This window comes from Geotrypetes seraphini, chromosome 13, assembly GCF_902459505.1.
Source record: "Geotrypetes seraphini chromosome 13, aGeoSer1.1, whole genome shotgun sequence".
In the NCBI taxonomy this organism is placed as follows: Eukaryota; Metazoa; Chordata; class Amphibia; order Gymnophiona; family Dermophiidae; genus Geotrypetes; species Geotrypetes seraphini.
In genome coordinates, this window is record NC_047096.1 from 29,347,950 (window position 1) to 29,359,430 (window position 11,481).

Here is an 11,481-nt window from a genome sequence, read left to right on the forward strand (position 1 = left end):
TGAAAGTCTGGGGAAGGAAGGGAGGGAGCTGCTAGATTACAGCGAGAGGGAGGGGGCTGCTGGGCGAAGGGGGGTAGAGAGGAACAGACGCTGTACACTTTGGTGGGGAATATATGTGGGGGCAGGGATGGAGCTCAAGGTGGCAGGGACAAATTTTTCACCGTGTCATTCTCTATCTCTGAGCACATTACTTGGACCCTTGTCCACACTCTCGTAACCTCACACTTAGACAGCTGCAATTTACTTCTAACAGGTATCCCGCTCCTACAATTGGTGCAAAATTCAGCCGCATAACTTATCTACTGCCAACCTACATTCACCTTACCCCTCTCCTCAAATCTCTTCACTGACTCCCTAACTGTCTCCGCATACAATTCGGAACTTTTATTACTAACCTACAAGTGTGTCATTGCCGCAGTCCCTCAGTATCTCTCCTTATATGACAGCCTGAAAACTCTGTTCCTCAGATAATCTGCTTTTATCTGTATCCTCCACTGCCAATTCTAGACTTTGTTCCCTTCATGCAGCTGCTCTGTATGCCTGGAATAAACTACCTAACTAGTCCATCACACCGTTCCCTTCCTTATTTAAAAGCAGACTGAAAACCCACCTTTTTGATATAGCTTTCAATCCACAACCCTACTCTGTCCATCCACCATCCTAGCCAGCAGATTAACCATCCCCCCTAATTGTATCCCCACCTTAGAATCCTGTTTGTCTGTTTAGATTGTAAGCTCTTTCGAGCAAGGATTGTCTCCTTTGTGACTCTGTACAGTGCTGCGTTATGTCTAGTAATGCTCTAGAAATAACAGTAGTAGCAGTAAATGTTTCTCTTTTATAGTTATAGTACAAAAGACTTATTGCAAACATATCTGGAATGTAAATGCAAGAGAGGAGCATATTCTGTGCAACCAATATATTACAGAAATTACAAATTTTCTGTAACAAATTGGGGTAGCACATGGGTTCATTAACATAACATCTGGGCTTAGGTTTTTCTACTTGCTAAATTGGAATGACCAAATACTACTATTCTGAAACATGCTAACCTGTTACAGTTCATTCCTGGTGGCGGTATGTTAGTTGGACTTGCGTTACCGCTTGCGTTGCCACTTGCATGTGGTGAATAAGAGGGATTATTTCCATCCTGGGATACATGACTACTTCCTGAATGATAAAAACAAAAAAACATTTTTTCAACCCCAAGAGATTTGAATGCCCAACAGCAACAGCCAAATTAGTTAAATAAAAGCATCTACTAGTGGAGGGGTCAGCAATCTTTTTAAAGTAAAGCCATTTTATCCTAAATGTTTGACCCAAGATTTACAAATAGCTGCAAAGGATAGAGAAGGGGGTTTGAAATACAATTTTTTAATGTGATATGGATATACATGCATTTACCATATATACTCGAATATAAACCGAGATTTTTGGGTCAGAAAAATGGCCCAAAAATGGGGATCTCAGTTTATATTCGAGACATCATCTGACCACTTGGTACAGCTATCTGCTTCCTGCTGAACTATAGGAGCATCTTCGCCTCCAAGCCACTATCTACAATACATGCACTGTTCCTGGAGCTGCTATCCATATACATGCCTCAATCCCCTGTATACCCGTTAATACCGCCGCCAATTCACTGACCTCCATGCACTCCCTCAGGCCTGCTGACCTCCATACACTCATGGATTGTGCTTCCGCCGATCCACTGTATGTCGAACCATGTGGGGCCTTGAGCATCCTTCAGCATCTGCACATGCTCAAGGACTGCCAGCTCCCACCTTCTCTGAGAATCTCAGAGGGAGCTGGAGCCAGCAAATCTTGAGCATGCAACATACAGCGGATCGACCACAGAAAAACCTATGGAAGTAAGAAGGTCAGTGACGTCGGAGAAGTTCCGGGCCAGCCAATCATTGCTTGGTTGGCCCGAAACTTACTCTCCTACGTCAGAATTGACTTCTGGGGAAAAGCTTGTGGGCTAGTCACTTGCACAGTCACTGCACTTGCCTGGCCCATCTCTGTTGCTGCATTGGCGTTGGCAGGGGAGGGAGGAGGAGAATGGAGCGTGGAAGCTTCGGGGATGGGGCGGGGAAGCAGGGAGAGATCGTAGGCCAGCCTGTGTACCCCCAACAGGCAGTCCATGTATCCCCTGGGGTACGCGTACTGCAGGTTGAGAAACACTGGGTTAGCCTATCCCTAGAGTCCTATTTCTGCATACCTTATAGTTGGTATTTCTTTTCTGTTGTACAGCAATTTGTGGACTTTCTGAAAGCATGTAAGATCTCAGTTTTTGTGCCTTCAGTTATATTTCCATGGGATATACCTGTATGGCAACTACTTGGTCCTCAGTTTACATGGCCATCCTCACACCTGTCTGGAAATTTTTATCCAGAAGAAAGGGTCACTTCGGCCAAGCAGTTTTTATACAAAAGTTTTTTCTCCATTGGCCAACTCTCACTCCATCCCTTTGCAGTAAGCTAGAGTCCCATATGTGAGAATATATTGCCTACTAGTCCTGGGATAAAGCAGTATTACCCAGAGATAGAAGGCAGATATTCTCACATCCAACCCACCTCCTCTGGTTGGCTTCTTAGCTTGCTTACGGAACTGAGATACCACGAGTGGGTGTCGAGCAAGAAGACCCTTGCACATGTGTGGTGCAGGCAGTCACGAAATTTCTTAAAACTTAAAAGTGATAGTTCACTTTCATACTGTTCGTATCGGGATCTTTGGATGACATCACTCATATGTGATAATATCTGCCTGCTGTCTTCGACTAATACCTGTTACGGTAAGTAGCTGTGCTGTCTTAGTAGTACCATGCCTGTCAACGATTTTAAAAGCAGCTGAATGGAGAGAAAGGACTTTCTGCCTCAGAAACTAATCCAAATGACCAGAGTGGAAGATCTTCGGTGATCGAAGCAAGCAGCGTGCCTGATTTTAAGAAGAAATGGGATCGTCACGTGGGATCTCTGCACAGAGTTAAATAGAGGAGGGTCATTAGGGTGGGCAGACTAGATGGGCCGCGGCCCTTATCTGCCGTCTTTTTCTATGTTTCTATGCCAGCCAGCCGGACAGTGACTATGACCTCCACCCCCACGGATCCTCGCTCAAGTGGTTGGGAAATGCAGCCTGCGCCTTGAAACCTAGGTGGGTTTTGCTCCAGACACATATAGCCTGCACTTGAAACCTGTGACAAGGTCACCGGCCAGCAAACTCCCAGGGGAAGGGATCCCGAATCTATAAATGGTAACCTGCCAAAACGGGGCATGTATCCCAGGGGAAGGGAATCTATAACTGGTAACCCACTGAAACGGGGATGTAAAAAAAAATGGTTGCTGCGGGGACATGTAGAAGGCCATTCACCGCCCGGTGGAGCGGTGAATGGCCTTTTCCCCACAGTTAACTGAGGATTGCGTTGAAGATCCCGCGGTTCAGCAGGCCTCTCACTCCTTCCTCCCAATCGCAGTCCGGCCATCTCCCTCCCTCCTTCCCTGTCTTACTTTAATTTTCATCTTAACAAGCTGCCGGAGCCTTGAAGTCATGTGCGGCTGCCGGAAAGTCCTCTGTGAAGATGCAGTCTGTCACCATGAGACTGAGTCCTTTTCTCCAAAAGTGAACCACCGGGAAGGGCCTCAAGGCTCTGAAGCCACTGAGAAATGAACTTTAAGCATAAAAAATAAGAAACAGAAGCAGAGCAACCGCAAAAGACTTCTGCACAGACTGCTTGCAGAAAGTGAAACTGGATTTATTTAACAGCTCTCAGGGTAAGAGAGGTGGAGCATGTATGTGCTCAGAAAAAGTTGTGGATTTTTGCAATACCCAGACTGCGGGTTGGGGTTGAACACCTAGCATAAGGAATCCGGAAGGGACGTAACAGAATGAGCAATATGGTGGAAAAAAATGCCTGTATTTATTCACGCAATATATAAACTAAACCTTAAGTTTGTATACCGCATCATCTCCATAAAGATAGAGCTCGGCACGGTTTGCAGGTAAATTCAATAAATGAGGGAAGGACATAATAAGAAATTAGAGGTTATGAAGAGGATAGCTAGCTTTACATTTTAAATAGATAGCTTTACGTTTTGGAGAAAAGCCAGGTTTTCAGATGCTTTCGGAATAATTGGAATGAGCCTAGGTTCAGCAGCGGGGCAGGGAGGTTATTCCAAATCTCAGTGAATTTGAAGAAAAGGGATTTCCCTAATTTACCTTCATACATGACGCCTTTTAACGAGAGGAAAGATAGTTTGAGCTTGTGGGCGGATCTGATAGTGTCAGGTCTCAAAGAATTCAAGGATAGTGGAATTAGGGAAGAATGCCATATAGGATCTTGAATATTAGGCGGGTACATTTAAAGTGAATCCTAGAAATCACTGGAAGCCAGTGAAGTTTTGACAGAAGCGGGGAAACATGGTCAAATTTGCTTTTTCGAAGATCAACCTAGCCGCAGTGTTCTGGACCCGCTGAAGTTTTTGAAGATTTTTATTGGTTAGACTTAGATAGATGGAATTACAATAGTCCAGTCTAGAAAGTGAAACATGAGCCCAAACAAAGGGAACTAGGCTCCCAGTTCCCGCCCCTGGTATGTCCTGCACAATCCCATCTCTTTCCCTCCCCTCACAGCACTGCCCATGGCTCTTTCTCCCTCCACCCATGTACCTTTTAATAAGGCAGCAAGTCTTCATTCCTGCAGCACTAGCCTTACTCAGACTGCCTACGGTCTGTACTGTGCCTTTCCCTCTGACCTGTCCCACCCCTTCTGATGTAACTTCTTGTTATTGGAAGGGTGGGATGGTTCGATGATATACTGTATGCAGTGTCATTTGGCAATGGAAAAATGCCTACAGATTTTTCTAGCAACCTCTTAAGGGAATTATCCAATTTCAGGTGGAACATTGAGAAATTTGTCAAAAGCTTACAAATGCAGTATAAAAGTAGAACTTTTAACTCAGTACCTGTGTGTCCTATTTTATATCTAGGGACTGCACGGCACTTGGACCATGTTAATGTCCATTATGACACTAAGGGCCTCTTCTATTAAACTGCGCTAGCAGTTTCTAGTGCTGCTCCCGACACTCATAGAGTTACTGTGAGCGTCGGGAGCAGCACAGGCCATTCAGCGCAACTCTCTGTGCTAAAAACAGCGCAGTTTAATAGAAGAGGGGGTAAGTTTCAGTAAAATCTAAACACGCACAGTAAGGCCAAATATTTTTAAGCAGCTTCTGAAAACAACAAAAATTGATTTTAAATAATGAAAAGAAAGTATTTTAACACAAAATGCACCTGCATTATCTAAACCTCTGTTTCCCAGAAATAGTGAAGATGACTAGTTAGACACTGCTGTTATGTCATTAATTTGTCCATGGTTTAGAGCAGCTGGAATATGTTCTCTCTGGCATCAATAACTCCCCATACAGCTTTCAGACAAGGTAAACTAATATGCAGCAGAATCTGAACACCTTGGATATCGCTTCCTAATTTAACACAGAAGCATTCACACTGCTCTCTCTCCATCACTATTAATCTCATTCTCTGTATGTTGTGGATACCTGATCTGAATTGAATTTTGAGAGGCCTTCCAAAAAGTCTGATCCCAGTAAGCAGATTCATTCCATAAGGGGCAGATTCTTCATGTTTGAAATTCACAAATGCAAAAAGCTTTGCTTTACCATCCTTATCCTTAGGAATTTTTACTTTAATTACTGGACCTGCCTGCAAAACAAAAGAAACAAATGGTTATAAACAACGAACAGATTGTCATTAAACACTGCTCACACATCTCAGGTACTAAAAGAAAGCAAGCAGTAAATTAAGTTTCAAGAAATAGCAGAACACTTATCACAGCTAGCAAATTTTAAATGAGAAAGTGCATGCATTTATCAGTAGGTTAAATACAGCAAAATGTTACTTTCACAAAGGGCTAGATTTACTAAGCCCACGGATCGGATCCATGAGCGATCCGATCCGTGGCTGATTCACGAAGCGTTCACATGCAAATTATTACATTACATTAGGGACTTCTATTCCGCCTATACCTTGCAGTTCAAGGCGGATTACAAAAGAGCTAACTGGACATTTCCAGTGAAGTTACTACAACAGTTTTGGGGTTTTTTTTTTGGTTACAAGGGAGAGGTAGCTGGATTAATTCCGGAAGAACTTGCAAATTGGATATTAAATTGACTGTACGTTACTGTGTGATATAACAAATAGATTACAGTTAGAGTACAATTAAGATTACGTTTGGTTGGTGTTTTGGGGAGGAAGAGATTATTTAAGTGGAGGTTTTGGGGGAGAATTTATCTAGGAGGGGGGGGAAGGGTTGGGTTAAGATATCTGGATAATTTTTTTGCAAAGTAGGGTTTTGATTTCTTTTCGAAAAGTTTTGAAGTCGCCCGTTGCCATCAACAGGTTGGAGATAGAGTGGTTAAGTTTTGCTGCTTGCGTTGCCAGAAGGTTATCAAACATCTTTTTGCGCTGAGTGCCCTTGAGTGGAGGGAAGGCAAAAGGGTTTGGAGTTCTTTGTCTTGAGGTGAGGATCTGGTTTAGGCGGTTATTTAGATGGGGAGGCAGAGCCATTTAATGCTTTGAATAATAGACAGTAAAATTTGAATTGAATTCGTGCTTGCATAGGTAGCCAGTGAGAGTCTAGGAAGGCAGTTGTAATATGATCATATTTTCTCAGGGAGTAGATCAGTCTGAGGGCAGTGTTTTGTACAGTCTGAAGTTGTTTTATCATGTTGGCAGGACAAGGTAGAAAGAGGGAATTGCAATAGTCCAGTAGACCTAAGACTAGGGATTGGACAATTAGCCTGAATTGTGCTGGGTCGAAGAATTTTCTTATTTTACATAGATTTCTCATAATTAAAAAAGCTTTCTGGGATGTTTTATTGATTTGGGACTGCATTGTGCAGCATCTGTCTATTGTTACTCCTAGGAGTTTGAGTTCGGGCTGTATTGGGTATTTGGTGTTTTTAATTTCCAGTTCTGTAATGGTGGGAGTTTTGGCCTTTTCGAGCAGAAGGAATTTTGTTTTATCTGAGTTTAGTTTCAGTTTGTGGTCTACCATCCATTTTTCCACTGCATCTAGGGTTATTTCCAGTTTTGCTGTAGTGGTGGGCTCTGATGGGTCAAAGGGGAGGAGTATGGTGATGTCGTCTGTGTAGCTGAAGGATGTAACATTTAAGTTATCTAAAGTGGCTCCAAGGGAGGAAATAAAGAGATTGAAGAGTGTAGGTGATAGAGATGATCCTTGTGAAACTCCACATGGGTTGGACCATGGTTCTGATTTGATATTATTGGACTTTACCCTGTAGGTTCTTGATTTGCGGAATCCTTGGAACCAATTGTAGACATTGCCTGAGATCCCAATGGTGTCAAGTATCTGTAGCAGTATGGAGTGGTCGACCAGGTCAAATGCTGCGGAGAGGTCATTTGGATTAGCATCATCTTTTTGCCTTTGCTAATTTGCTGTCGGGCCGTGTCTAGTAGTGTTACAAGTAGTGTTTCTGTGCTGTGGTTGGTTCGAAATCCTGATTGTGAGGGGTGAAGTAGGTTATGGTCTTCCAGGTAGTTGGTGAGATATTGTGCAACTAGACTTTCTATTATTTTAACGTATATTGGTATTGAAGCGATTGGTCTGTAGTTGGAGGGATTATCTATTGGGCCTTTGTGGTCTTTCATGATTGGGGTGATTATGATCTCTCCAAGGTCTTGAGGGAATTGACCTTCTGTTAATGTGGTTTGAATCCATAGCATGAGGTTGGCTCTGAATGTGGTGGAGGAATTTGATAACAGGTAGGTGGGGCAGTTATTTAGGTCGCAAGAAGCTTGGCTGTATTTTTTGTAGAGTCGATTCATATCCGACCAATGTAATACGGGGAAGACTGTCCAGCTACTGTCTGTGGCGATGGTTTCTCCTGTTGAAGGGTTTGTTGTTATCTTGTCGAGGTGGGTGTGAGTATTGTTGAATGCGGTTCTGATCTTGGTGATCTTATTTTTGAAATGGTCTGCTGGTTGGATAGCTGTCGGTGGGTGGTTTCCTTGTGTAGCTAGGTAAGGTTTGGTGTCGATGAGATTCTTTACTAGATTGAATAGCTTTTTTGTGTCTAGGGTTTCCGTATTTTCTTGAGTTTGTTCTTGTATTGGTTGATTTGAGTTCTCCATGCTATTTTTGTGTGTTCTAGGCTCTTTTTTTTCCATTCTCTTTCTAGTTGTTTGCAAAGCTTTTTTAGTTGGAGAAGTTCAGTGTCGAACCATTTGTCTGACGGTCTGCAGATTCTGAATTTTGATTTTTCAGGAGCTAGCTCATTCAGGATGGTTTCGCTTACAGTACGCCACTGTGATATGAATTCGTGGGGGGCTATATTGGTGATTGCGGGGTCTGCTTTGTCCCAGAATGTGGAGGATTCGATTTTTTGGCGTGTTTTGAAGGAGGTTTTGGGAGGGGGTTACTTGTTATTACGCTGAGCCCAATTGATGTTAAAGGTGTATTCGTAGTGATCTGACCAGAGGGAGGGGTGCCAGGCCCCATTTGAGATGTGGATTTCAGGATTGTGAGTGTTGGGACATTACAATAAGAGGCATGCCCCAAACCAACTACAAGGATCGCTAAAGAGCGATCCAGATGCATGCGTAGTGCCATAGTGCAACCCCACTTTAACCCATGGGTTAAAACCAAGGAGTTGGGAAGGCAAGAGCTGGAGAGTCGGGGCAGAGAGCAGGGAGGCAAGAGCTGGAGAGTCGGGAAAAAGAGCAGGGTTTTTGCACAAGCGACTGGTCCTCAGCAGTTGCTTGTTTTTGGATCAGCCAGTCCAGTCTGTGTGCCTGAAAATGTTTAGTGAATTACTACCGGCTACGTTTGCAGCAGGGCATTTCTCCTCATTTGCATGTGCAGATTGAATCAGAGATTTATCGGCACCAAGGTTAGTGAATCGGATCGGTACATGATCGCAAACACGATCAATGGGCTTAGTAATTCTAGCCCATAAACAACAAAAACCAATTTCATAAAAAAAATCTCTTGGGAATGAGACTATTTTAAAACAGCATCTACCCTAGAAATAAAATAATTATGTTTGCAAAGCAGTTTTTCAGAAATACCATAGTCTTCTAGAAATACCATGCACACAGTTGTAAATAAGTTTATTAATAATTACTACACATAAATGCTGGGTTTTACTAACCCGCGTTAGACCTTACCAGCGGACCAGCATGCTCCTACCCTCATAGAACTGAATGAACGTCGGAGAATTTACCTAGCCGGCTCGCGGTAAGAAGCTCTTCCGCGGTTTAGTAAAAGGAGCCCAAAAAGTGTAGTTACTTACCTGTAACGTAGGTTCTCCATGGACAGCAGGATGAGTCAGCCACATAAGGGTGATGTCCCATCAACTCCCATTTGCAGATAAGCTCTCCAATAGCTCAGAGAGATTTTTTTCTTTCTCTCTGAGCAAGTGCAGTGCCCGGGGCCCCACCGGGCATGCCCAAACACTACCCATTTCCTCCTGCTTTCCCCTAATCCACAGTCTTTAGTCTGCCCATTCCCATCGGTCGGATTTTCTACAGCTCTCCAGTACAACTTTTCTACTCATCAAAGAAATGCCTGGGATGCAGGAGAAGGATGAATGCACTGGATCCTCATGAACTGTGCGTCCGCTGATTGGATCCGGCACATGAGGACTACTGTTGCTTGCATTGTGCCCGCCTGTTTTCGCAAGCACGCAAGCTGAGGAAGAGAGCACTGAAAAACTCCATGAAAAGGAGTGAAGCCTGCGAGCCAGTGTGATCGGAAGGCAGCAACCGGGGATGTAAAATCGGCAGAGGTAAGGAGCCTCTGGGATGCCCTGGCCCAGCAACATGCCCCCCCCCCCTGTCTGCACCATGCCCTGAGCCACTGCATGCAAATGATCAAGGTTAAGTCCCTGCATGCAGCCGATAGCGGTACCCCTCCCCCCCTATCTGCCTGCTTTGGGAAACTTCTGAGAACTCCTGAAGCCAGAGGGTTCTGCCCCTCCCACTTCCCCAAGCTGGAAAAAAATGAACTTGATGCTTTTTTCCCTCTTGGGGCCCTGCAGACATCCCCCACCCATCCCCGGATGACCCTCATGTCGGGAAAAACTTCTGCAGCACCTCGGGTCTGCCTCTCACTATTTCTTCCCTCTCTGAGAACTCCATTAAGCTCAGCCATGTGCAGGGCAGTTGGCAACCAATCCCAGAAGTGTCCCTCCTCCAAAATGAGCTTATCAGAGTTAGCAAAAGGGCAACATTTAAAAAAAAAATTTTACTGTTTTGCTTTACTTTCATCTCTTTAAACATATCCTAGCCTACTACGTACTTAATGTTGGAGATTCAACAACGCGATCGATGCTCTGGTTTCAATTTTACCTCTCTTAACTGATTTACCAATTCCTATCCTCCGATCTCCAGTGTTGCTTGCATTGTGCCCGCCTGTTTTCGCAAGCACGCAAGCTGAGGAAGAGGGCACTGAAAAACTCCATGAAAAGGAGTGAAGCCTGCGATCCAGTGTGATCGGAAGGCAGCAACCAGGGATGTAAAATCGGCAGAGGTAAGGAGCCTCTGGGATGCCCTGGCCCAGCAACATCGCCCTCCCCCCTGTCTGCACCCTGCCCTGAGCCACTGCATGCAGATGATCAAGGTTAAGTCCCTGCATGCATCCGATAGCGGTACCCCTCCCCCCCCCCTATCTGCCTGCTTTGGGAAACTTCTGAGAACTCCTGCAGCCAGAGGGTTCTGCCCCTCCCACTTCCCCGATCTGGAAAAAAAGAAACTCGATGCTTTTTTCCTTCTTGGGGCCCTGCAGACACCCCCCACCCACTCCCGGATGACCCTCATGTCGGGAAAAACTTCTGCAGCACCTCGGGTCTGCCTCTCACTATTTCTTCCCTCTCTGAGAACTCCATTAAGCTCAGCCATGTGCAGGGCAGTTGGCAACCAATCCCAGAAGTGTCCCTCCTCCAAAATGAGCTTATCAGAGTTAGCAAAAGGGCAACATTTTTAAAAAAAATTCTACTGTTTTGCTTTACTTTCATCTCTTTAAACATATCCTAGCCTACTACGTACTTAATGTTGGAGATTCAACAACGCGATCGATGCTCTGGTTTCAATTTTACCTCTCTTAACTGATTTACCAATCCCTATCCTCCGATCTCCAGGGCTGCAAGCCAAACCCTCTTAGACGGCTTCCGGCCACCTCTCTCACTTCCCAGAGCTCGGGCCTCCCCCGCCCCATCTTCCTCCTCTCCTCCATTCTCCCCATCTCCTATTTCTTCCCCTCACTTATTTCCTCTCCATTCCTCCCGGTACCTGGTGGAAAAGCTCGAACAGCAGCTCCTCCGTCACCCTCGGGTCCAGGTTACCAACGAAAAGCGTGCGATCAGCCTCAGCAGCTCCCATGGCTCGCGCAAACAGCAAGTGACGCACTTCCACCTCCGCCTCCGCAGCCACCAACCTTGTGACGTCACC

At 44.9% G+C, this 11,481-nt stretch overlaps 1 protein-coding gene across 1 annotated transcript in view; it reads right to left on the reverse strand.

The window, feature by feature from the left end:
* The window catches only part of RBM7 (RNA binding motif protein 7), a 34,781-nt gene extending 23,302 nt beyond the window's left edge, over positions 1 to 11,479 (reverse strand). The window contains exons 1-3 of the mRNA XM_033918479.1: positions 11,323 to 11,479; positions 5,553 to 5,715; positions 1,050 to 1,167 (exon numbers count right to left, since the gene is read on the reverse strand). Of these exons, the coding sequence (XP_033774370.1) occupies positions 1,050 to 1,167; positions 5,553 to 5,715; positions 11,323 to 11,412 (371 nt within the window). The 5' untranslated portion in view covers positions 11,413 to 11,479. The remainder of the gene's footprint in view (positions 1 to 1,049; positions 1,168 to 5,552; positions 5,716 to 11,322) is intronic.
* Between the last annotated feature and the right edge of the window lie 2 nt (positions 11,480 to 11,481).